This window comes from Manis javanica, chromosome 1, assembly GCF_040802235.1.
Source record: "Manis javanica isolate MJ-LG chromosome 1, MJ_LKY, whole genome shotgun sequence".
NCBI classification, from domain to species: Eukaryota; Metazoa; Chordata; class Mammalia; order Pholidota; family Manidae; genus Manis; species Manis javanica.
Genome location: NC_133156.1, coordinates 207,204,927 through 207,232,086, shown reverse-complemented (window position 1 = coordinate 207,232,086; position 27,160 = coordinate 207,204,927). Strand labels below are relative to the sequence as shown.

General features: G+C 35.3%; 1 protein-coding gene across 4 annotated transcripts in view; it reads left to right on the top strand.

Annotated features, from left to right (window-relative positions):
• Nucleotides 1-27,160, top strand: part of PPM1B (protein phosphatase, Mg2+/Mn2+ dependent 1B) — a 79,124-nt gene that overhangs the window by 21,176 nt on the left and 30,788 nt on the right. For 3 of the 4 annotated variants that reach the window (XM_017671048.3, XM_017671049.3, XM_017671046.3), the window contains exon 2: nucleotides 24,724-25,583. In XM_017671048.3, coding sequence (XP_017526537.1) covers nucleotides 24,738-25,583 — 846 coding nt within the window. In that variant the 5' untranslated portion in view covers nucleotides 24,724-24,737. The remainder of the gene's footprint in view (nucleotides 1-24,723; nucleotides 25,584-27,160) is intronic. The other variant, XM_017671050.3, reaches the window with a different exon arrangement.

The window sequence follows — 27,160 nt, the reverse complement described above, 5'->3', positions numbered from 1 at the left end:
CTTGGTAATAACAGTCTCATGTAGTTTTTCACAGTTATGATATGCATGTAGTCTGATTTTAAGGGCACACCATATATATCCAAACACTGAATGGGTTCTTGTTATTTTCACTAAATTAGCAGCCAAAGCAAAATGTCACTCTCAGCAAAGTTATTTCTATTTTATGACCTACTTTTCCTTATTAAAGGGGTAGGGGACTGTTGTCCCAAATTTGACATTTCTAGCTATGCTTTTTAGTTAGAACAAGAAATCTTAATCATACTGATATCTGATGAACCTCACTTGCAAATTAATTTCACAAAATGTGTGAAATTACTTACTGAATTGATTAGTTTTCATAATCTAATCTTGAGCTATAGTTTCCAAACTTTGGGGGATTCTTGAAACTGCCCAGTTTATTTCCATCAGTAACATCTCTTTATTACTGGAGCTGGGTGTGGTCATGCCTAGTTATCCAACTGTTATAATAAAAACTATTGTATCAATTTAACAATTATTCAAACCCTTCTGAACTTTCTGTATCTATAATTATTTCAAAAGTCTGAAGCAAATGCCACTATTACAGTTTACCACAGTTGATCTAGAAGAAGAGAAGCTTTTGATTTAATTATGAAGAATTAAGAATTGGAAGGAAGGATGAGAGCCAGAAGTTCTGTTTCTGTGAGTTTAGTGAAGGGGGAAAGTATTCTACCTTTGGCTCTCAGTCAAGCAGAGACTAGAGTTTCGGCTTTGGTGCAAGTATTTGTGAAAGTATTTGCTCTTTAAGGCTGTGGATTGGTTGTAGTACTGTTACTCTGCAAGCATAATCTTGAGTATGATTATGGATTTTATTACTACCATCATTAATTTTTTTTAATTTTGGGATCATTAATCTACAATTACATGAAGAACATTATGTTTACTAGGCTCCCCCTTCACCAAGTCCCCCCCACATACCTCTTCACAGTCACTGTCCATCAGCGTAGTACTACCATCATTAATTTTAGTGATATATCACACTAGTAAAAGTTGTTAATCTAGCCATTTTTGTCTAGCAGCAGGCTAGCAGGGAAGAATACTTGGCTATAGAAACATTTCTTGATAACCCTTAGGAGAGTATGTGGCCTTGGTTTTAACTTTTGAAAATAGGAAGAGGGACTGTTCTAAGTATTTCACGTGATTTAGTTTTTTAATGCTCACAACTCAGACGGTGGGTGGTATTCTCCAAATTTTATAGGAACTAAGGCACAGGAAAGGCTAAGTAACTTGACCAGGATCCCCAGTCATGTAGGGGATAAATGCAAATCCAGACAGCTTAGCTCTAGAGTTCTTGCTTTTACTGCAAGTTGAAGGGCCCCCACCAGTAAGATGGCAAACTTCCGGCTTCTCTTCGGGGTCCTCAGTTCCCCCCGGCGCCACCTGAAGCCCAATCACCTCTCGCCCCACTCCCAATCCCAGCACCTAGCCAACAGCCACCAGCCCCGTAGAAGTGACACCTCAATCAATTCATGCCCCTTCCTATATAACCCAGCACCTTTCCCTAATAAAGCAGAATTCTCCGGTGAATTGCTGCTGTGTGTTGCTCCTTTCCTTTCACAAGTAAGTAGAGTGCATTGAGGAAATACATTATGTTATGAGATACTAGCTGACAAGTTTTCAGACTTGATGAAACCTGGATCAACTGACTCAGAAAGGTGAGTGATTCTCAACCTCAAAAGTAGTGTTTAAAAGTTAGGCATGCTCTATAATGTATGGGTGTCATGGAGAAGGCAGTGCAGCACAGAGAAGACATGTAAGTGACTCTGCATCTTACTATACTGATGGACAGTGACTGAAATGGGGTGGGGGGAAACTTGATGATATGGGTGAACGTAGTAACAAAGTTGCTCATGTGAAACCTTCATAACATTGTACATCAATGATACTTTAATAAAAAAAATAAAATAAATAAGATAAAAGTTAGATGTGCTTAGCAGGAATCTAGGGTTGTAATCCACAGCATACAATTAATCACCATGTATGCTGTATCTCCTTTTTTTCCCCCTGCTGTTGAATCACAAATTTTTCGTATTCTGGCTTGTTTGAACATAACATACCAATACTGCTATAATGAATGCTGTAGTTACAATTTCTTATAAGCAAGTATGTTTCCTTTAAATTTGTTTTGCCTTAGATTTCTTCATTTATAAATGCCATTTTATTTCCTTTGCAAGAGACTCTTTTTTTAATTCAGAGAAACATGCTTCATATTTTATAGTGGTAAGCAATAAAGAAAAGTTAATTTAACTTTATTTTGGTGATATTTTGAGTATTATATACAGCTCAGTAAAGATACTTTTATATTCAAGGATTTAAAAAAATCAAAATAGTGTGTGCACAGTTTAAAATAAATTGTATAGAAAGCTTTTAATGACAATAAATACTGCTCACCAGAAACAACAATTTTCAGTAGTATCTGTGGGCTCTTCTGTCATCACTCTCATTACCTTTAATTAAAATGTTTATGTAACTAATAATTTTTTTAGTATCATTTGACTTCCTGCTGTGGAACTTCAAAGGAATTTTCTGTCATTTAGTTTTGCTCATGAAAAGTCATGTGCCATTTGGATTTTTGTTTTTGTGTAGATGACTTTGCAACCCCATTCTTATCCACAAAAGCCTAAAAAATTTTTTTTTAATTTTAGTTAAAAAACATAAAATTTACCATCTTATTAACCATTTAAAAATGTACAGTAGTGTTAAATAATACTCACATTGCTGTACAACAATCTCCAGAAATTTTTCATCTTCCAAAACTGAAACTTTATACCATTAAATAACAATTCTGTGCTTTCCCTTTCCCTCAGCCCATAATAAACCACTATAGTACTTTTGTTTCTGTGAATTTGACTACTTTAGATAACTCATGTAAATGGAACCAAACAGTATTTGTCTTTTTGTGACTGGTTTATTTCACTTAGCATGATGTCTTCAAGGCTCACTCAGGTTGTAGCATGTGACAAACTTTCCCTCCTTTTTAAGACTGAATAATAATTAATTGTGTGTATATATATATACTTCATTTTATTTATCCATTCATGGGTCATTGCGTACTTTTGCTTCCTCCTTTGGGCTGTAATGACTAATGGTTCTATGAACATTGGTGTGAAAATATCTCTTTGAGACTGCTTTCAGTTTTTTAGCCATGTACCTGGAAGTGGGATTGCTGGATCATACCGTAGTTGTTGTTTTATAACTTTTTGAGGAACCACCATGTTTTCTCAAAAGCTTTTAAGAGATTCTCTTAGGATGGGTGGGAAGGGAGGGATAAGGGCCGGGAAAAAGAAAGAGGACATTACGATTAGCATGTATAGTGCGTGGGGGGCATGGGGAGGGCTGTGCAACATAGAGAAGACAAGTAGTGATTTTACAGCATCTTACTACACTGATGGACAGTGACTGTGAAGGGGTATGTGGGGTGGGACTTGGTGAAGGGGGGAGCCTAGTGAACACAATGTTCTTCATGTAATTGTAGATTAATGATACCAAAATAAAAAAAAGAGAGATTTTCTTAGTTTTTGGTCATCTAAAAGTTTACAATGATCTGCCTAAATATGAATCTCTGCCCTACTCTGTTTCTCCCCTAAGTTAGGGGACTTTGAGTCTGAATATTTGTATTTTCCTTGAGCTTGGAGAAATAGTCTTTCTTATATTTCTTTGATAATTCTCTTGTTTGCTGTTTCTGGAATACTTATTTGGCACATTGTTGCACATCCTAGATTGAACCTCTGTGGTGTTCACCTTTAAAAAAAATTTTTTTGTAGTTGTTATACAGTTGGGGAGATTACTTTAACTTATTTAAACTTAAACCATCTAGTGAGGTTTTGTTTTTTTTGTTTTTGGTGGGGGATGGGGAGCAGTAGGGACAGTGAAATATTTAAATCTGAAAAGCTGTTTCCCATTCTTTGTTCCATTTTCATAGTATCCTATTCTTGTTTTCTGGAGGCAAGATTCTGTATCTTTGTATCTGAGGATTCTGATTGCTGATTTTCTTAAAAAGAATTCTCTGTGTCGTTGAAATTCCCTTTGCAGTGTTGTCTTTGCCCCCTCTGTCACTGTTTCATGGTCATTGCCTTTCATGCTGCTGGGTTCCTTAAATGTTTGATTATCCTTGGCTATCTGTTCATACTCTTTTTTCTTTTAAATTGGAGTATCATTGATATATTATATTGGTTTCAATTATACAGCACCGGGTTCAGCAGTTACCTATATTAAATCCTCATCCTGCTAGTGTGGTTACTTTCTGTCAACATAGAAAGACCTTAGAGAGTCATTGGCTGTATTCTCCAAGCTGTATTACCATCCACATGACTAACTTACATTACAATTGAGCATTTTTATGCCCTTTACTTCCCCTCACAGTTCTCACCCACTTACCCCAACCCCTTCCCCATGGTAAACACCAGTCACTTCTCAGTGTCTATGAGTCTACCGCTATTTTGTTTATTTTGTTTTGTTTTTATATTCCACAAATAAGTGAAATCACATGGTATTTATCTTTCTCTGCCTGACTTATTTCACTTAACATAATACCCTCTAGCTCCATCCATGTTGTTGCAAATGGTAGGATTTGTCTTCCTTTTATGGTTAAATAGTATTCCATTGTGTATATGTAACACATCTTTATCCATTCATCTACTAATGGGCACTTAGGTTGCTTCCATGTCTTGGCTTTTGTAAATAGTGCTGGATAGACATAGGGGTACATATGTCTTTTTGAATCTGTGATCCTATTTTCTTAGGGTAAATTCCTGGGAGTGGTATTCCTGGGTCAAATGGTATTTTTATTTTTAGTTTTTTGAGGAACCCCTCCATATTGCTTTCCTCAATGGTTGAACTAATTTACATTCCCACCAGCAGTGTAGGAGGGTTCCCCTTTCTCTGCATACTTGCCAGCATTTTTTGTTGCTTGTCTTTTGGATGCTGGCCGTCCTAACTGGTGTGAGGTGACAGCTCATTGTGGTTTCAGTTTGCATTTCTCTGATAATTAGCTATGTGGAGCATCTTTTCATGTGCCTGTTGGCCATGTGGATTTCTTTAGAGAGGTGTCTGTTCAGATCCTCTGTCCATTTTTTAATCAGGTTATTTGCTTTTTGGGTGTTGAGGCATGTCTTTATATATTTTCAATTTAAACTCCTTTTTGGATATGTCAATTTTGAGTATATTCTCCCATACTGTAAGATACCTTTTTGTTCTTCTGGTGGTCTTTGCTATACAGAAGCTTTTTAGTTGGATGTAGTCCCATTTATTCATTTTTGCTTTTGTTTCCCTTGCCTGAGGAGATAGGTTCATGAAAAAGTTGCTCATGTTCAAGAGAGTTTTGCCTATGTTTTCTTCTAAGAGTTGTATGGCCTTTGATCCAATTTGAGTTTACCTTTGTGTATGGAGTTAGTAATCCAGTTTCATTCTCTTACATGTAGCTGTCCAGTTTTGCCAACACCAGTTGTTGAAGAGGTGGTCATTTCCCCAATGTCTGTGGCTCCTTTATCATATATTAATTGGCCAAATATGTGTGGGTTTCTATCTGGACTCTCTGTTCTATTTCATTGATCTATGTGTCTGTTCTTGTGTCACTACCAAATTGTCTTGATTACTGTGGCTTTGTAACGGAGCTTGAAGTTGGGGAACGTAACCCGACCCCCCTTTCCCTCTGCCACTTTATTCTTCCTTCTATGGATTGTTTTGGCTATTTGGGATCTTTTGTCGTTCCAGATGAATTCTAGAACTATTTGTTCTAGTTCTTGAAGAATGCTGTTGGTATTTTGATAGGCTTGTTCTCATTTTTTAACAACTTTTTTTTCTTTTTTAAGTAATTTTTAAGGAACTGTCAAAATTTAAATGATTTGATCTTTTATTTATAAGTGTTAGACCAGGAGTCTATTAGAACAGAAGTGACATTTATTTTGACTAAACAGTTTCTGTTCTACATATGTGTTTACATAGCATTTTCACACTGCATAAATTGAACAGAGCACGTACTCATCTTTTTGGGTTGACTAAATTTTACTGTAATAATTGCCAAGGAAATGGGTATTAAGGACCAATTATTCAGACAATTGGTGCAAAATTAGTGTTGAAATGAAATTTTACTGAGACTTTTGAAGAGCATGAACATTTTCTTATGGCATGAAAATTTGATTACCGACAGAAGGATCCATGGGCCTATCAGAACTTAATGGACATTAACATTTTTCTTTGTTCCCAACTGCTCTCCCCCGCAAAAATTTTTTTAATGAATTTTCTCTAAATATTACCAATTCATCTTTTCTGTCTCTTCTACCCTAGAAGGTAACTATTGTCAGTTTGGTTTTGGTTATTTAATACTTTTTATTTTTATACTACCCAAGCATGTTTTTAATGCATTTGTTATATATTCACTCATCTAAACTGATCTGTTTATTGTTCTGTAAATTTTTATGAATTTCACACTGTCGTTTTCTAGCTAGCTTTGTTTTTGAGATTTGTTCATGGTGGTATATATAGATATAACCCATACTTATAACTTCTGTAGAGGGTTAACGTTGCATCAGCATCATTAGGTGCTTCTTGTCTATAGAATTTCTCTAGGGTCTATACTCTATAACCCAACAATTCCTCAGGAAGTTATGTGTGTCTTTACCAGATAATAGTCTGAGATTTCTGAGGCCCTTGTGGTTCCTGATTCTCTGTGTATGACCTGTTTTTTCCCTGTGGGAATTTTCAGGGTTTTTATCTTATCAGTGTTTTGAAATTTCAATTACCTTTTTTTTGTTGTGGTTCTACTTTCATCAGTTTTGCTAAGCACTTTCAGTCTTGACCCTAGTGTTGTTTAGTCTGGGAAACTTTTCTTAATCATTACTTGAATAATCTTTTCTCTTTGCTTTTCTTCTTTTCTCTAGAATATCTCCTACTTGGATGTTTTACCCTGGAGTGGTCCTACAGCTATCTTAGTTTTATTCTCTCCTATGTTGAGTCTCTTTTTCGTTGCTGGGAGTAAGGAGAATCCTACTTTTTGGGTGCTTTTCCAACTTAATTTTTTAACCTTTTATTAGAAAACATTTTAGTTCATAAGAGGACTTTTTTAAAATCTGAAAATTAAAAAAAAAAGTCTCATTCTTGTTTCATGAGTGTAGTGCTCTTCTCTAGAGGATTTTTTTCCTACTCCGCACTGTTTTTTTTGTTTTTGACTCCTTTCTGTTTCTTTCTGACTTAATGTGTGTTTCATACTGTATGTTTTCCTTTAATGTCTAGTGATCTTTGGATGTCATCTACTCATGTTTGTTTGGAAGTCTTGGGTGAATGGATGGGAAATGTCATTTGGTAGGCCCCTCTGTAGGGTGACCTGACCATTTTCTTCAGTATTCCTGTGTATAAGTCCTCTGTAAGTACTCTCTCTATGGGGCTATTAAATTTCCTCAGTAGAGCTATTTATTGCCTGCCTGAGGTCTATAAGATTTCTGGAAGTTGAGTTGGACAAAAAGGCTGAGGATTTTAGCATTCATAGCTTAAATCTCTCATTTTCAGTAAAGCTTCTTATGCTGGCTCTCTACTAAATCTCTAAATCCAGAACCTTTATAGTTCAGACTTTTCAAAGTAAACCTCCAGTCTTTTGCCATGTGTTATAGTTTTAATACATGTGTGCAAAAACTTATTTAAAAAGTCTTGCTGTGAGATGTGAAGTCTGTGTCCCCTCCACTTGAATCTGAACTGGCTTTAGTGATAACGCTTGTAACAGAATGGAGCACTGGTTATACAGAAAAGGCCTTGTAGTTTCTGCCTGGTTCCCTTGGGATATTCCCTCTGGGGAAATGCAGGTGCCATGTAAGAAGTCTGACTACCCCAAGATAGTCAAACTGGTGAGACCACATTTAGGTCTGGGGACAGTTCCAACTGAATTCCTAGCCAGCAGCTCCTATCAACTTCCGATCATAAAATGAATTTTCAAGTGACTGTCTCCCCAGCCAGTATCTGTGTGCAGTAATAAGAGAAACCCCAAGTAGGAGCTGCCCAGTTGATCCCTTAGAATTAATGAGCCAATATTATTATTATTAACTAAAGCCCTTATTCAAATTCCTTATTTTTTACCTAATGTCTTTTCTCTGTTCCACAATCCCATTTGGATATTCTACATTACCTTTTCCCTTAATAAGCATCATGTCCCCTTAGACCCCTCCAGGCTATGAGAGTTGCTCAAGCTTTGTTTTTTATGACCTTGACAATTTTGAAAGGTACTGGTCAGGTATTTCATAGACTGTCTTATTGGGATTTGTCCAGTTCTTTCCTCATGATTAGATGGGAGTTTTGGGGCTTGGGGAAGAAGACCACAGAGATAAAGTGCTATTTTATCACATTATATCAAGAGAACATACTATGAACATGATTATGACTATTGATGTTGACCTTGATCCCCTGGTTGAGATAGTGTGTGTCAGGTTTCTCCAGTGTAAAGTTACTCTTTTTCCCCCTTTTCATTTTGTGGTCTTTGAAGAGGAAGTGACTCTGCCCAGTCCACACTTAAGGGGTGGAAAGTTGTGGTCCACCTATTAGAGTGTGGAGTATCTACGTAAATTATTTGTAATTCTTCTGCACCGAAGATTTGTTTGTTCTCTCCATTTATTCACTTATTCAATTATTTATTAGTATGGACTCATGGATAGTAATTTTATACTTTGGGTTATAAACCAAAACCACTTTATTTTGTTGCGCACATTATTCTAGCTTTGTCTGTTAAAAAAAAAATGTGCTTGATAGGGCAAATGCGGTAAATTAATTCTGTTGTTTCTATTTTTTCCCCTTTGTAGTTCCTGTAGTTTTTACTTACGTATTACGGTGTTACTTAGTTTATCACTACAAGTTTATCACTACAGTTAAATTTTCTTTGTGACTTACATGTTATCTTTTAAACTGTATTTCCCCCCTAATTTGACCTAAACTTCTATTAATTTCCTCACAACAGTATCTTTTTGATTACATTTGTTACCCTTTTCATTTGTTCTTTTATGTTCATCGTTGCTGGCTCTCTTTGTTGTGAGTGGGGTTTTTACATGTGGTATCAGCATGTAAGTAGATTGGTTTTATTTTATGTTCCTGTTTTGAGAATTCTTTTTTTTTTATTAAGTGAGTTTATATTTATTAATATGATATGTCTTTGTTCTGAGCTATCTTATATTGTTTGCTTTCTCTTTTTAATGTTTGACAATTTCAAATATTTTATGGTCTTCTTTTGGGCATATTTTTTCTTTATGTGACAGACATTTTATAATCTCTATTTCTCTAATGGTTACTTTTTAATTGTATAGTGAGCTGAAATTCTCTCTTAATAATATCTGAAAATATTAGAAAAACTTCTAATATTTCCAATTTCATCTTCTGCCATCTGATTTTGATTCTTTAATTACTTCTCCTCAGTTAATGTTGTGCTCTTGCTAATAAGGGTGTGTTGTCTGAGTATAGTAGGTATCTCAGTTGTAAAATAGGAATATTAATAGTACTAACTTTACTAAATTGTTATTTGATATAAATGATTTAGTGAACATCGATGTCATAATATAAAACCTGGCATACAGAACTCACAAAAACTATTCTTGTTGCTACCTATATTACCTTTTTCATCAAAAGAACAACATATTAGTCTTAAGAAACTCTTGGGAAAAATTTTGTCCTTAGGCCTGAGGCATCCCTGCCACCACCTCATCCTTTTCATAGGGAGCAGGATGGGACTGACAGGTTGTGCTATTCTTAAGGTTTTGCCAATGGCCATGTGCCCCCTTTAAGAGATACTGTGCCAACTGTCAAAAGGAGAGGGGAGATTTTGCAATATATGAATATCCGTTGTTGAAATTTTATAATTTGCTCTGTCTAAAGATTTTTGGTTAAAGGTATTTTTGGGTACTGTTTGCTTTTTTGGTATTTGTTTTTCTAAAGGTTGAATTTAAATGAGTTAATGTCTGTGAAGCATTTAAAGCAACAGTGCTTTCCACAGAATGAGTGCTGTGGAAGTACTTGCTTATTCCTCAGGGCCTCAAATAAGATAAAAGTGTATTATGATTACTTGTAATAATGAGTCTCTGGAGCAAAAACTAATTGAAATAGTAAGGTGAGAGGACCATTAGCCCTCTCAGATGAGTCACCTGGTTGTCTCTGAAAGGCCTTGGTATCTGAGCAGACCTCTCTGTGGTCTGCCCTGTCATGCTGTTGAGACAACTAAAGATTCTTACCTTTGGCCGTAGTGCTGGTAAAAGTGAGAGTAGTATCTGACATTTGTAATTATGAGGAAATAAAGGGAGAATGAAATTGTTTAGGTGTTTTTTTCTGTACAGGTGCAGCAATTTAAATTTCATTACAATCAAAACTATCCAAGTCTGCTTGTCAGGAAGAAGGGATCCTAATTTCGTAGAATGTAGAGAGATAGCTTTAAATTAGTATTTAAAAATTTGGTTATGGAAAATTTCAGACATGCATCTAGGTAGAAATAATACTATATATATTGAGCCTCCATGTATCTATCACCCTACTTCAACAGTTATTGCCATAGAGCCAGCTGAGATAGACGTTTTAAATCGTGGTTAACTCCCAGAACACTATTGGTCTAACAGCAACCATTTTCATTTTTGTATATTTTCTTTTACATGTGAAAATTTTACATTATTAAATGAGAGTATGCATATTTCTGTTTTTGTTCTGTTACTATTTTTTTGATAAGTACTATTCACATTAATCATTTTAGCGGGGATCAAAAATTGTTTTATGTCCCTCAACTTCCCTTCATTGTTTATTTGCCCCTTTTCCTATATTCTGTTCTTTATATATATCATTAAATTAAATGATTTAGTGAACATTGATGTTTTAATATAGAGCCTGGCACAGAGAACTCACAAAAAACTATTCCCTATATTCTCTGCTTTAGCTTGGAAAGGCCCTTGATACTTTTATGTTGCAGTAGACACCAAGGTGATTAATCTTCATTTCCATGTACCTAGAAACAATAGAGATCTTCTAATATAGAGGTGTTTTTTTTTTTAATCATTGGGTGGGGCTGGGTGGGACTGCATGTAAACAAACTCCAATTTTTAACCTGATTGCATTCTTTATCTCAGCATCTGTCTTGCCAATGGGTATCAGCCCCTAGGAAGTTTGCTATGGATTCAATGTGACCCAAAGAAATGACTAGAATGTTCTTGGGGTGAAAGGGTTATACCCAACTTTATTTCCACGGTGGCAGGTCAGTCACTAAAATCCTGTTCACTCAGAGTGAGTCAGCATACAGCAAGCCGGTCTCTGCCTCTGGGCACCTTTGCCTGCACAGCCGTCCTCTGGGCCTCTCTGCCCACACAGTCATCCCACACAGCCATCCTCTGGGCCTCTGTCCTCAGCACTGCCACCACTCCAGCCTCTGCTCTGCTCTCCTGCAGCCTTGCAGCCGTGCCACCTTGTCACCCAGAGCACTGGGTGGAGCTCTTTATATAGAGTCAACAGCCATGTATTGCCCACACATGTGTAGTGAGCTAGCCAACCAGGGACAGGTGAGAATCTTGGCCACAGGAACTTTCATTTTATCCACAGCATCCCTAATAAAATAACAGTCTTTTTAAAAAAATGTCTTAATGTTAACCAGACACTTGCCTTTTCATCTGTTGATTGCAGATCTACCCTCCAAACAAATGATTAAACTTTTTCTTCTTTCAGAAGGATTCAGTATTCACTATCAGCCCTATTAGGACTTAAAACTTCCTCTCTAGTTTGAGCAATCCAGACTTCTTCAAATGTTCTTCATACATGTGTTTTTTCTTTTTGAGCTGCCTGCCATTATCATTCTTCTGCTTAGGGTATATGTATATATTTTAGTTTATTCAGTGTCCCTCTTAAAATGTTCTTAGAACTTTATGTTTGATGAGTCAGAGTACTGAATGTTCTATTATTCTAGATTGTTGTATTTGTACTTTCTAGCTTTAATGAACTTGAGCTAGGAACTCTGAATTCAACCATTTTCAGTTGTAGTAGGCTTCCTGTACTGTGAGCATTATCAAAAGCCAGCTACTTTATTTGGTGCTCATTTAGTACTTCATTCCACAAATATGGAGTGTTTACTGTGTGCCGTGCAGTCATTTCAGTCATTTTGGACAAGATAGAGGTAGTCTCTTTTCTCGTGGAGCTTATATTCTCGTTGAGGTAAAAAAGTAAATGAAAAACAATTTCAGCATGTTGTGAGTAAACTAAAACAGGGAAGTGAGCTGTGATGGTATTTAGAGAATACTTTAGATTGAATAGTCAGGAAAGGTCTTTTCTGAGTTGACAGGTTGAGATCGAAATGTCAGGAAGGAGCCAGCCGTGCAACTCGGAAGGTAGAGAGAAGAGAGTGATTCCAAGAAGAGAAAACAGTAAAAATAAAAGTGCAGAGATGGGGAACAGGCTTGACCTTGAGGGAATAGAAATGGCCGCTGTAGCTAGAGAGCAGTAAGTGATAATGGAAGAATTAGAGGAAGTAGGTTGAAGAACTGAACAGGTCATATCAGGGAGGCTATATTGTACTTTCTTTAAATTCAGTGGGCAGCCAAGAGTGACATGCGTTCATTACGTTTAAGAAAGAGCACTCTGGAGAATGGACTATAGAGAGGCAAAAGTGGCAGCAGGGCCAATAGTTAGGAGGTTATTGTTGTAGTGTAGGCAAAAGATGATGACTCAACTGGGATGGGCCAGCTATAGCTGGAGAAATATGGAGTGATGTATCTGGAGATAGAATTGACAGGATTTGCTAATGAAATGAATTGTATTTGTGAGACAAAGCAGAGTCAAGGCTCTGACATAGATATATTTTTGTTCATGTGAGGAAATGGAGATTTGTTTCAACTCTGGAGAAAAAAGTGTGGCATGCTTTTAATATTTACTATGTTGTGTGTTGGTGGTGATTAAGGGGATGGTCTCTGGAGCCAGACAGCCTGAGTTACAATAGCTCTGCCAGCTACTTTGGACAAGTTATTCAGCCATTCTTTGACTCAGTGCCCTCATCTATAAAATGAGGACATTAAGATCTACCTTACAAGGTTGATGGAAAGATTAAATGTGTTGATTGATATAGGCGACATTAATAGAGGTTCCAGTACCTGGTTATATTAAAAAACTTACATAAATAATAGCTTTTATTATTTTATAATGTTTTAGATTTTTACAGGTTTTCTTTAGTATTTGATGTGCTAAACATTAATTCAGTCCCAAATTTTTTCGTAGCTGAGACCAGTGCCATTCTGATTGAGCTTTTGTATGAAACCTTTTCGTGTCTCTCTGCAAGCTTATAGGCTCTTATCACTATCTCTAGTGTTCTGAAATTTTGTGTAATATGCCTTTGTAAGTGTCTGTTTTCATCCATTGTGTATAGCACAGGGTAGGTCTTTTCAGTCAAGATGAATTTCATGCCCATCAGTTTGGAGAAGTTTAGATTATTTTAAAAAATAATTTCTTCAATTTTCTGTGTTCTCTTTCTCCTGTTTTTTAGGCTCTTAAGCCTCTTGGACTGATCCTCTCCTGTTTTACCATCTCTGTCCTGTTCTCTAATTTCTGGGAGTTTCCTTCTTTTATCTTCCCAGCTTTCTCTTCTATGATTATGTTTTCACTTTACAGAAGCTCTTGTGTTCTCTAATTGCTCTATTTTTCCTTTAAATAAAATCCTCTTATTTCATGTTTTCAAAATCTCCTGTTATCTTAAAGGAATTTGCTTGCTTCCTTCCTCCCTTCTTTCCTTACATTTTCTTTTCCCAACCTTGTCCCTTTCTCTTCCAGGCTGCCCTTTTCTGCTTGGTTTGGCACCTGTTCCTTATATTAGGGGAATTCTTCTATGTTTGACCATGGGCTGTCTGTTTATATTTAAAATGGGTGTTGAACAGATGATTGGAAGCTCAGTGTCTGTCCATGGGATTTATTGACTTGTGGGGCTCACTGCAGGGGAATTGGGCTGACCTATTTATTTTAGAAACCTCCAATATTGGTACGTTTACATCTTTCCTGTAGTGCTAGTAAGATTCTAAAGAGTGTAATGACTCATTTTATCTTTTGTTTAGAATGTGTAAGTTTGATTGCCAGCATTTTTGGAACCAAGTATCAGAAAAAGGCTAGTATATCAAACAACAAATATGTGAACTTTCACTAAACTTTATGTTTTAAGTCTAGTTTACAGCCTTCATCTTTGACTGGTATTCACCATTTCCAAAAGTCCTTTTGGGCACTTTAACCTTTTGAGATTAAGTTATGGTATTCACTGATTCAGATACCCTGAACCAGAGAGGAGAATTCTGGGGAGGCCAACTACTTCTTCAGCAGACTTTTAGTCCTGTTTTTAGTTCCAGTTTCACCTTCACTTACAGATGTACCACTAAAATGTAAGCCTTTTGGGGGCAGTCTGCAGTTTAAGCTAGTTTGCTTCTTTCTTCCCCAACAACTGGCTTAGGTTTTAACTCAGTATTCCACTAAGTCAGAGTCTGACTTCTGCTTAGTTGCCATTGTCTCCACTCCCATTAATTTTATTTTATTTTATTTTTATTTTTATTTTTTGAGAGGGCATCTCTCATATTTATTGATCAAATGGTTGTTAACAACAATAAAATTCTGTATAGGGGACTCAATGCTCAATGTACAATCATTAATCCACACCCAGCCTAATTCTCATCAGTCTCCAATCTTCTGAAGCATAACGAACAAGCTCTTACTTACATGGTGAACAAGTTCTAACATAGTGAATAAGTTCTTACATGGTGAACAGTACAAGGGCATTCATCACAGAAACTTTCAGTTTTGATCACACATTATGAACTATAAACAGTCAGGTCAAATATGAATATTCGTTTGATTTTTATACTTGATTTATATGTGAATCCCACATTTCTCCCTTATTATTATTACTATTATTATTACTGTTATTTTTAATAAAATTATGAAGTGGTAGGTAGATGCAAGATAAAGGTCGAAAACATAGTTTAGTGCTGTAAGAGAGCAAATTTAGATGATCAGGTGTGTGCCTGTATACTAAGTGTTAATCCAAGCTAGACAAGGGCAATAAAACATCCACGGATGCAGAAGATTTCTCTCAAAACAGGGGGGACGAGGTTCTAAGCCTCACCTCTGTTGATCCCCAATTTCTCACCTGATGGCCCCCCTGCGACTGTGCCTGTCTTAGGTTGTTCCTCCCGTGAGGAATCTTACCCGTCTCTGGCTAACCAGTCATCATCCGGGGCCATACAGGGAAATGTAAAGTTGGTAAGTGAGAGAGAGGCCATATTGTTTGAAAAGGTTTGCTTTTTACTTCTTTGCAGATTTATGTCCTGTGGCTTTTATGCCCAGTATTTGTCTTGAGGTATCTTTACCACTTGGAAGAATTATGATACTCGGTAAATTCGATATGAGGCACAAATTCTATTTAAGGGTTGTAATTAGGAAGGAAGTAGAAAAGCTATAGGAGTAGCAGACGGAAGATAACATGGGAAGATTGATTATTTCTTTGACATATCTTCTTGTAGAGTAACTTAAGCATGTATAGGTTTTAAACTACTAGTTAAATTGCGTACACACATTATCATAATAGGAATACAATTACATAACCAAAGCAGACCTATAATTACCAGCCATCTCCAGTGAAACCAAGAAAACCAGTTAGGCACCCTAGGCATTTGTGAAAACTTATCTATGATATGGCCGTTAATTTTATTTTTATGGATTTAAAAAGTCCCTGTCATAGTTCAGTGGGTATCAGAATGGAAGAGAAACAAATGCTAATGTTCAGTTCTTCATCTTTATCTGGAAGTCCTTTATATGAATCATTAAATATTTTAGTTTGTTCAGAGATAAGTTTGGATCAGGTAAAACTAGGTAGGTAGTCCTCATCCCTGGTGTCTGTTGTTTTTTTATGTTTTTGCAATCAGAAATTTCTTTGAGAATGTGATATTTCAAACTTTCTCTGAGAAAAAAATGTATAAATATATACATGCAGTATTTTGTGTGTATTATATTTTTAGAATTTGTATTCTGTCAGTCAAAAATTGTCTACTGAAGTGTTATTCCTTACTTTTTGTGACCAATTATTCTTCAGGCAGATTGTGCCTAGCACCATGGAGAAGCATTGGCTTCCTTTGCACAGAATGCAAAATTTAAACTTACTGGAGAGATAATCTTCCCAAATTAGTAATCCTTCTTTAAAAAAAAAAGATTAAATCCAAACTGGGTAAATAATAAAAATATAATAAAAAGCAAGCTTAGTTCTGCTTAAAGGTAAGTTTCAGTAAGAAGATTGCTTTTGGTCTGAGTAAAAAGTTGAAATTAAAATTTGGTTCCACCGGACATCAGCATATATGTTTAGAGTGGTATTTATGCCATTTAATATAGGGCTTGTCTTAAAACAGTATATAGTCAATTACCTTATGTGTAAGAGACAAACAGGAAAGCAGAAAGATAAGTAATTTTGATTGGAGTGAGTTGTAAGATTTCATGTAAGAGGATATGCTTGACGTGAGCTTTTCTTTTGAGTTGGAGGAGAGCATTTTGGGAGCCTTGGGCAACAAGCCTACATAACTCCTATAACTTTCATTCAGAAATCAAGAAATCTGGTTAAAATCCTTGAATCCTTACTTAGCCTGTTTCACATTAATCAGGTATTATATATGAAATATGAGTGTCAGTGGTACTATTCTGTACATTCTGAGCTATATATTGGTCATACGTAAAAAATGAAAAATCCACTTCCAAGCAGATAGGAGTGGCCAGTTCTCTCATCCCCAGCTCTTTTGCTTAAACCAGACTTTCTCTCCCCTTTGGGAGACTGTTCCTTATTACCGCTGCCTCTCAGTACTGACTTAAGGGAGACACAGTGCATTCACTTTACCTGTAGTGCCCTCTCTAGATCATGGGCTTGAGACTTTTCATCCTTAATTTGACATAAGATAATTTGACATAAGATAATTGAACATCTCTTACTGTTCTGAAATTCTGTGTTTACAGAGTCTGATCAGTAACTGAATTATTAATTGCTGCCAACAGCTGTAAAATTATTTGATTTTGTTCTATTCCCTTCATGTGTTTATGGGGGGTAAAAAAAGCCTTTGTCAAAAAATTAAAAAAATCCTCTCTAGGGATCCATTTGATTTAAGGAGTAGTGATGATTTTGAGTGACCCAAAGGGGGATTTAGAAAAAAAGGGAACCTGAAATTCAGTTTTGTAAGTGTGTTAATTATCTGGTGATGAGTCACATTAGTATTTTTTGGATGTGCACATTTGCTTGTTTTGACCTTATTTTGAACATTGTAGTAATATTTCAAATTGAATATTTGAACAACCCTAGAAGTTTCATGTAACTGAATTTTCTTGTTACATGTAAAGGTTGTCCACCCTCCACTCTTACTCCCTTCCAGAATGGGTTTGTAAGCAAACTCACAGGTACCAGAGTTTATGTGGAGGCTTATTCTAGAGAGGAATGTAAATTACAAGTATCTGTGTAAATTTAGGGCCACTAGAAATTTTTTTTCCAGATACATTCTTAGTGAAAAGCAGAATTGTTCTCATTTGGGTTTGCGCTTGCTCAGGCAAGAAGGGAATGGTTCATCTTGAGTTCCCAAATCCATGATTGTGAGATAAGTAAATAGATAATGGACATCTCAGTGGGCAATAATGTTATTCTTAGGATTTCAGTGCTTGTACTTGGTTCCTTGAAATGCTCATGTACACACGCACACACACACACCAACCACACCCAAGTAATTTGTGCTTTTACCCTTCTTTTGGTCTTTGTACATGATGACTAATTTCCTTCTCCCATTTTCATCTTTTAGGTCTCAACTTAGATTAATTCCTTTGGAAAATGTTTATACATAAGGCTGTATTTGTTGCCTTTTCTTGCCATATCCCATTGTCCCTGTATCAGCAGTGTGCCTTCATAACATGTGCACTGGTCTTTATCTTCTACCAGACCATAAGTAACTGTAGAGAAGGGAGCATTTATTCTCAGTACCTAATACAATGCATGGCATGTAGTAGGCATTCAGAAAATACTTAAATGACTGACTATTGTATTATATTGTTATATGTACTTTTAAAATAATTGAACAAAGTTAAAGCATTTCTTTGACAGATACATTAAAGGTATGTTTATTGCTGCATTTTATGTACTGATTCTTTTCTTTTTAAATTCTTATAATATTAAAAAAAAATTTTATTAAGGTATTATTGATATACAGTCTTATGAAGGTTTCACATGAAAAGCAATATGGTTACTACATTCACCCATATTATCAAGTCCCCCCACCCCCACCCCATTGCAGTCACTGTCCATCAGCGAAGTAAGGTGCCACAGAGTCACTACTTGTCTTCTCTGTGCTACACTGTCTTCCTAATGACACCTGCCACACCATGTATCATAATATCTCTTAATCTCCTTCTCCCTCCCTCCCCACCCACCTTCCCCCACCCCTCCCCTTTGGTAACCACTAGTCCCTTCTTGGAGTCTGTGAGTCTGCTGCTGTTTTGTTTCTTCAGTTTTGCTTTGTTGTTATACTCCACAAATGAGGGAAATCTTTGGTACTTGTCTCTCTCCGCCTGGCTTATTTCACTGAGCATAATACTTCTAGCTCCCTCCATGTTGTTGCAAATGGTAGGATTTGTTTGTTTCTTACGGATGAATAGTATTCCATTGTGTATATGTACCACCTCTTCTTTATCCATTCATCTACTGATGGACACTTAGGTTGCTTCCATATCTTGGCTATTGTAAATAGTGCTGCAGTAAACATAGGGGTGCATATGTCTTTTTGAATCTGAGAACTTGTCTTGTTTGGGTAAATTAATTCTGGGTCAAATGGTATTCTATTTTTAGTTTTTTGAGGAACCTCCATGTTGCTTTCCACAATGGTTGAACTAGTTTACATTCCCACCAGCAGTCTACAGAGTTCCCTTTTCTCCACATCCTTGCCAGCATTTGTTGTTCTTAGTCTTTTCGATGCTGGCCATTCTAACTGTTGTGAGGTGATATCTTGTTGTGGTTTTAATTTGCATTTCCCTGATAGTTAACGATGTGGAGTATCTTTTCATGTGCCTGTTGGCCATCTGAATTTCTTCTTTGGAGAATTGTCTGTTGATATCCTCCGCCCATTATTTAAGGTTATTTGCTTTTTGGGTGTTGAGGCGTTTTAGTTCTTTATATATTTTGGATATTAACCCCTTGTTGGATATGTTATTTACAAATATATTCTCCAATACCGTAGGATGCCTTTTTGTTCTGCTGGTGGTGTACTTTGCTGTACAGAAGCTTTTCAGTTTGATGTAGTACCATTTGTTCATTTTTGCTTTTGTTGCCCTTGCCTGAGGAGTTGCGTTCATGAAAAAGTTGCTCATGTTTATATTCAGGAGATTTTTGTCTATGTTGTCTTTTCTAAGAACTTTATGATTTCATGACTTATATTCAGGTCTTTGATCCATTTCAAGTTTACTTTTGTGTATGTGGTTAAACAGTAATCCAGTTTCATTCTTTTACATGTAGCTGTCCAGTTTTGCCAACACCAGTTGTTGAAGAGACTGTCATTTCCCCATTGTATATCCATGGCTCCTTTATCGTATATTAATTGACCATATATGCTTGGGTTTATATCTGGGCTCTGTAGTCTGTTCCATTTTCTATGGGTCTGTTCTTGTGCCAGTACCAAATTGTCTTGATTACTGTGGCTTTGTAGTAGAGCTTGAAGTTGGGGAGTGTAATTCCCCCAGCTTTATTCTTCCTTCTCAGGATTTCTTTGACTATTCAGATTCTTTTGCGGTTCCATATGAATTTTAGAACTATTTTCTCTAGTTCATTGAAGAATGCTGTTGGTAATTTGATAGGGATTGCATTGAATCTGTAGATTGCTTTAGGCAGGATGGCCATTTTGACAATATTAATTCTTCCAATCCATGAGCACAGGGTGTATTTCCATTTATTGGTATCTTCTTTAATTTCTCTCATGAGTGTCTTGTAGTTTTCAGGGTATAGGTCTTTCACTTCCTTCATTAGGTTTATTCCTAGGTATTTATTCTTTTTGATACAATTGTGAATAGAATTGTTTTCCTGATTTCTCTTTCTGCTATTTCATTGTTAGTGTATAGGAATGAACAGATTTCTGTGTATTAATTTTGTATCCTGCACCTCTGCTGAATTCAGATATTAGATCTAGTAGTTTTGGAGTGAATTCTTTAGGGTTTTTCATGTACAATATCATGTGATCTTATGCACTGATTATAAATGAAAAATTTTAGACTCATCCCAGAATTAAATGCTATATAGTATATTAAGACATGTGAAGCCTAAGCAAGTTTTAAAATGTGAGTGATTATAGTGATTTAAGCAAATTGCTCAAAGTAAATAGAAAAGACAACCAGTAATCCCCAATTTTTCCAGGTATTAGAACTGAATTTAAAATATCATTACTTGCATTCTTATAGTACAATTACTCTGTACCATTGGCTGAGAAAATAAACAGTAACATTATGCTGCTGTGGGTTCAGTAATGTATTTTCCCCAAGAAGGCAGTGGAAAAAAAAAAATGCGTAGGGAACATCATTTATTCAGTCTTTAGATGGTGCTTGCCATGCATATATTCTCAGACTTGTAAAACTTGTTAGGTCCGTAGAACTTCTCTTTATTGTTTTTCATCTTTAAAAAGGCAAATTATTTTTAATATAGGGATTGACACTGGCTTCCTAACACTGTCAGTATGTCAAATGGACTCGTGAGAGATGCTAAGGAAGGATAGATTTTTCACTTCCTCATTAGTGTTCTTCGTAGAGTCACATTTAGGTTTACATCAGTTATATTGATTTCCATATAATCTAGCTTTAATGAAACTTTTTTAAAAGATGAGCAAGTGACTGTAAAAAATTCCTATCAAAAAATCAAATTGAGTATAATAAATCACATATAAGGATACAACATAAAAAATGTTAGGACTGTTAATCCCTTGATGGGCTCTTATTATTGGGGGAAACTATTGATATAATCAGATCTGAAATACCGAACTCTCAAAAACACCTGAGGTTGTCAAAGAGGATTATTTGAAATATGGATCAATATTTACTGTTATGAAGCAGGATAAAAACTAACATTTTTTTTTTGTTTGGAGATATTTGATAAAGCCATACAACATTCAATATAGTACTTCACAAAATTTAATTCAATTTTATTATAAATGTTTACAAGTCCCTTTGAAGTTTCTGGTTGAATAATAAAAGACATAAGCCATACCACTGGGGAAACCCTTATTTTTCTACTTTGGTCAAAAATGACTGAAATAATACATGGAATGTGTGGCAAAAAACTAAAATACATTCCTTTGTCATCAAATGCCTTTGAAATATGCAGAGTAAACATTGCTGATTTGAAGACACCGGTATCAAAGCAGTTACACACTGTGGAAGATTTGCTTTAAGATTGATTGAAGTATGGGTTTTTATAAAATACATTCCCCATAGTATTTGCTAAGTTGTGTTTCAGTAATAAATACTGTTCTTGGTGAATGAATAGTAAAAGCAAAGAAATGCTAGACAAATGGATATTTTCAATAGTAAATAAATGGCTTCTATAAGAAGACCTTTTTAGAAGAAAAATCATAGTCATTTATGGTGAAAATCTTGCATTGCATCATTCATAGGCAAATTACTGCTACGAAGAAATTGAACCATGAGTTTACAAATAACTGTTAGGGTATCATCCATGTAGTTCATTTTATTAAAACAAGGTCTTTGCTTTAAAATGTATTGATAATAAGTAAGATGAGAAGTGACCAAGAAAGTACATTTTACCACATAGGGACTTGCTGATTATCTCATAGCGAAGTTCTTTGCTTTTAAAGATTTATGGAGCTTAGGAGTTTCTGATTCCTCAGCAGTATGCTGATATTTTTGGATAAAAGAAAATACAACCCCAATCTTCCCATGCAAAATAAAGGTTACTTAGTAAGAAAGTAATTATTTTAAAGAAAGTAGTATTAGCAAAAGAGCATTTGGGAAATAAATATTTGGAAATGGTTTGTTTTGAGATTTTTGTTGGAGGAAACAGGATCATTTATGTAAACTCTTAAAGCTTTTGGGAATTTTGATACCCATTTTACGAAAACTCATACATATGCACCAATATTCAAAATCACATTTTTATAATTAAAAATAAGTTCAAATATTCATTGATAGTGGAATAAATAAAAATTGTGATACAAGAAAGTATACAGTGACACACAGTGAGTAAACTATAGATCTCTGTAAATGTGGATGAATCTCAGATTAATGGTGAGCCTAAAACAAGTACTAGAGTAATACATACTGTACTTTATATGAATGTAAAGTGTCAACTATAAAGCTAAATAATCACATAAAATAGTTAAACTACATAGGATACTATTTAGAAAATTCAGGATAATAGGAGGCTTCAGTGGTCTTGATAATGTTGTTTCTGAAACTGTATGGTGGGTACATGGGTGTTTCTTTTACTGTTTAGCTATATGTATAACATTACATAAGTTCTTCTATGCATAACTGCATGATGTTTACTGCATGATTTTTAAAAAATTAAATCCTTGTGGAACAGCCCCAACTTTAAAATGAAGTCAGTTTGAAACTTCAAAAAAAATTACCAGTTTACAAGAGAATGCAAATCCTGATATAGCCAATAAGTGTGCTTCGTGATCTAAGCTCAGTCAGGTACTCATTTCTTGGGCTTCCAGTCTTGAGCAAGTGACTTTCAGAGTGAAAACAGAGAGAGGTAGGAATCATTGCAGTGATGATCAGCAGTACGCAGCCAGGCTGTTTTGGTGTAACTTCGATAGTGTGTGGCTCCCTTGTTTCCTGGTGGTTTTCCAAGCTAGCCTTCTAGGCTCCCTTTGATTCTTAGGGTCCCCAATAGCTTTCCATAGAAGACCCCTCCTTTCTTCCCTCCTTTTTATTCCTAAATTAAAATCAAATTTGGAAATAGGAATTTCTAAACTCTTTTCTAAAATCTTGTTAATGAGGAGTTCTTGTGAATTTGAATCTACTAAAATGTAAAACAGCAACTTAATGGCAACTTAATTCCTTCAGGAATGATGGAAATGACTTTTTTTTTTCATAATTGGTAGATGGGATTGAAAAGTGGTTTGATAAATATAATTGACAATTCACTTTCAGTTGCATTTATGTGTTTTTATGAGTTGTCTTTTCAGGTGAAATTGTCCCAAGAATCTAAATTAAAATGTACTTTCAAATTATTGTATCATAGCATTAAAAATAGGCATATTCTGTTATTGCTGTCAATACAAAATAGAATTTTGATTATCTTTTTATATATTAAAAATAATATGTATTTGAATGAAAAATAATTTTTATGTGTTAAAAATCCCTAGATCCAATGAAAGGCAGTTGAGTGTCTCTCAAAATTTGGTTCTTCGGTCACCAGCATGCTTTTTTTGAAGATATTTATCCAAGATCTAATGAAAAAAGAATCTGTGTGTATGCAACTATGGAATCTGAATTTTGAGATAATAGCAAATATTTTGCTGTGTTAGTATGTTTCAAGTACTGTTATAAGCACTATACATTCACTCTTCACTGCAACCCTGTGACGTGTACTATTATTTTATATATATATGTATTATACATATATATATGTATGTGTGTATTATACATACATATATAATAAACACACATACATATATAATATACATATATTATACCCTTGTTGTTATTCCTATTTGACAGAGGAGGGATTTGAGATACAAATGACTAAGCATCTTAAGGTCACACAGCTAACCAGTGTTAGGCCCATGGTTGTATGTAGGAAACATACTAGAGCATTCTCATGCTTTGGAGAATCAATACTCTAGTCTGAGTAATTTGAAATTGGAAAAGCTTTATTCTAAAATAATAAAGTTAGGAGGGAGTGGTGCATAGTAGTACTTGACAGTTCTTCCTATGAGTTTTAAGTCTTTGTCAGCCAGCACTGAGAAAGAGTTGTCTTATTGCTAATTCATGGATTATAAAACTCAGCAATATTACATTCTTTAACACATCAGTTAAGTTACATTTATTTCGAAGAGAATCCAAGTAACGGATTTTAGTCCATCTAAGTAAGGTCTGTTTTCAATATAAAGTAAGATCTTGATAAAAATCATGTGTGTGTAGAATGGAGATTTTATATTTTAATTGGATTTTGGGATTGTCTTCAGGATCACTGCAGGGGAAATCTTGCTTACAATATTAACTTTTGGAAGTCTTTTAAAAATATATTAGCATACTTTTTTAAACCACAATATACTGAACAAGATGTTGTACCATTCAGAATATTTTCATTGTTCAGTCTTATATATTGAAACCTAGAGTTATCTTATAAATTGAATTTTTAAAAAAATATAATTAGATTTTGTTTCTTGATTTTCCTGTTTCCTAGAATAGTGATTCTCAACTTGCTACACATAGGAATTGCCAGAGGTTTCAAACAAAACAGCGACGGATATATGGGTCACCTTCCTAGAGATTCTCATTTAGATGTGGTCTGATAATTCTGTGTGCTAGGATTGAGAAACTACTGTTCTAGAAGAAGGATGTACAGGGAAATCTTGGTTTCCTTTTTGTTGTTCTAGTAAATTCAGATAATACCAAAAAAGATACTTGAGATAGGAATTAATTGAAGATTAGATGGAATATTGTAGATAAATTCCCTATCAAATTTAAACATATAACACCTACATTTTTTTTTTCTTTCAGCTTCTTTACTAAACATGGGTGCATTTTTGGATAAACCTAAAACTGAGAAACATAATGCTCATGGTGCTGGGAATGGTTTACGTTATGGCCTGAGCAGCATGCAAGGATGGAGAGTGGAAATGGAAGATGCACACACGGCTGTTGTAGGTATTCCTCATGGCTTGGAAGACTGGTCATTTTTTGCAGTTTATGATGGCCATGCTGGATCCCGAGTAGCAAATTACTGCTCAGCACATTTATTAGAACACATCACTAATAACGAAGACTTCAGAGCAGCTGGAAAATTGGGATCTGCTGTTGAGCCTTCAGTGGAAAATGTCAAGAATGGTATCAGAACTGGCTTTTTGAAAATTGACGAATACATGCGTAACTTTTCAGACCTCAGAAATGGAATGGACAGGAGCGGGTCAACTGCTGTGGGAGTTATGATTTCACCTAAGCATGTCTACTTTATCAACTGTGGTGATTCACGTGCTGTTCTGTATAGGAATGGACAAGTCTGCTTTTCTACCCAGGATCACAAACCTTGCAATCCAAGGGAGAAGGAGCGAATCCAAAATGCAGGAGGCAGCGTAATGATACAACGTGTTAATGGTTCATTAGCAGTGTCTCGTGCTTTGGGGGACTATGATTACAAGTGTGTTGATGGCAAGGGCCCAACAGAACAACTTGTTTCCCCAGAGCCTGAGGTTTATGAAATTTTAAGAGCAGAAGAGGATGAATTTATCATCTTGGCTTGTGATGGGATCTGGGATGTTATGAGTAATGAGGAGCTCTGTGAATTTGTTAAATCTAGGCTTGAGGTTTCTGATGACCTGGAAAATGTGTGCAATTGGGTAGTGGACACTTGTTTACATAAGGTATGTAAGTCTTTTTTTGTAATTAAAATAATTCTGAAAGTCACGGTAAGTAAATTAAGCAAACTTTAAATTTTTAAACTTTAGTATTTTCATTAGAGAAAACTGGTATATTTTAAAATTATTTTCTTCACCAAAAAGGAACCTCCTTTTCTTTCTTTCTTCCTTCCTTTCTTTCTTTCCCCAACCTTCTTTACCTCAACATTCTAATTTGAAAGTTGACTTTAGTAAATTTGTGGCATTTGTTGTCATTTAAGCACTTTATGGCTTGTTGCTATGGCACAGACAAAAAGAATTGCTACTTTTGATTCCAGTTGTCAACACTGGCAGCAGCTCTTATGCCTGATTATGAAGCAGTTTGATAATTCTGTACTAGACATAAAAGATCAAGAGCCACATAAAATATTGGAAGATACATCAGAAACCTAGGCTAAGTTTTATAATTTAGTTCTGAGCCTCCTAGCAGCTAATATAAAAAACTGAAGGAAAAGTATGTGTGTTACATATTTTTTACTGTCTAGGAAGAGAAGCTTTTCTTAGCAATAAACTCTAAAAGGAATTTACATGTGATGCGTAAGTAGTATATGACATAGTGGATAATATCTTACTTTTGTAAAAGGTATAAAAATTCTTTTCCTATAGATATTTTTATTATCACTGATTATAAAACCAGAGGCTAATATAAAATGTAATCCTGATAGGAATCCCTGTAGGACTCTAAAGTTTAATTTAGATTTGTAATATTCTGTGAATCTTAACTTGATACAGTAATAGGAAGAAAAAATTCAAACTAGCAGATAATTAGCAATTCCCTTGAATGTCTGTAAAATAGCAGTTCCAGGTGAAGTTTTCAGTGTGTCTATAGCAATCAATTAAAATTTCAGTTACCTGACTTGTCCCTAAAATATGCAAGTATTCTCTTACCAAGGCAAAAAACTAAACTTTGGTTATATAAAAAAAAGATTTTGACTTATTTATTCTAAGTTAGAACCTTTTGTATTCCCACCATGTAAGTTGCTGTGGAAGGTACAGGCATAGCCAAAAAGTTTTTCAAGAGGGAGTTCTGAGTCTACGAAAGTGCCTAGGTTTTGGTGAAGCATCTACCTCTTTTCCATAGAGTGGGAGGAGAGAACTTCAAAAAGAGAAAATGTAAAGTCTGGGTTTCCAGTTGGCAGCTTTTTTCTGAAAGGGTTTAATGATGGTATTGTTAGCTATTCTGATTTATTTTTTTTAAGCACACTGGATCCTTTTTACTTCTCTGGATGAGTTAAGTACAGAAGTATTGGTGGCCGGCATTGATCGAATAGTAAGTGGCAGTAAAACTGTCATTTCTCCTTGAACTCTTAATGGAGGGATTCCGACCTGCAATTCTTGGGGTTATAGTAAGCGTATATATTTTGCCTGACTAGCAAATGAAAACAGCATTTTCTCCAATTACAAAGAACAGTTTATACTCATTACTGGAAAAAAAATTATGTGAAGAAACACTAAAACATTTTGCCACTTCCCCAAGTCAGCTTCTTTCATCTTGGCATATATCTTTCCAGTCTTTTTTGCTTGCCTTCATGTGTGTGTTTTTA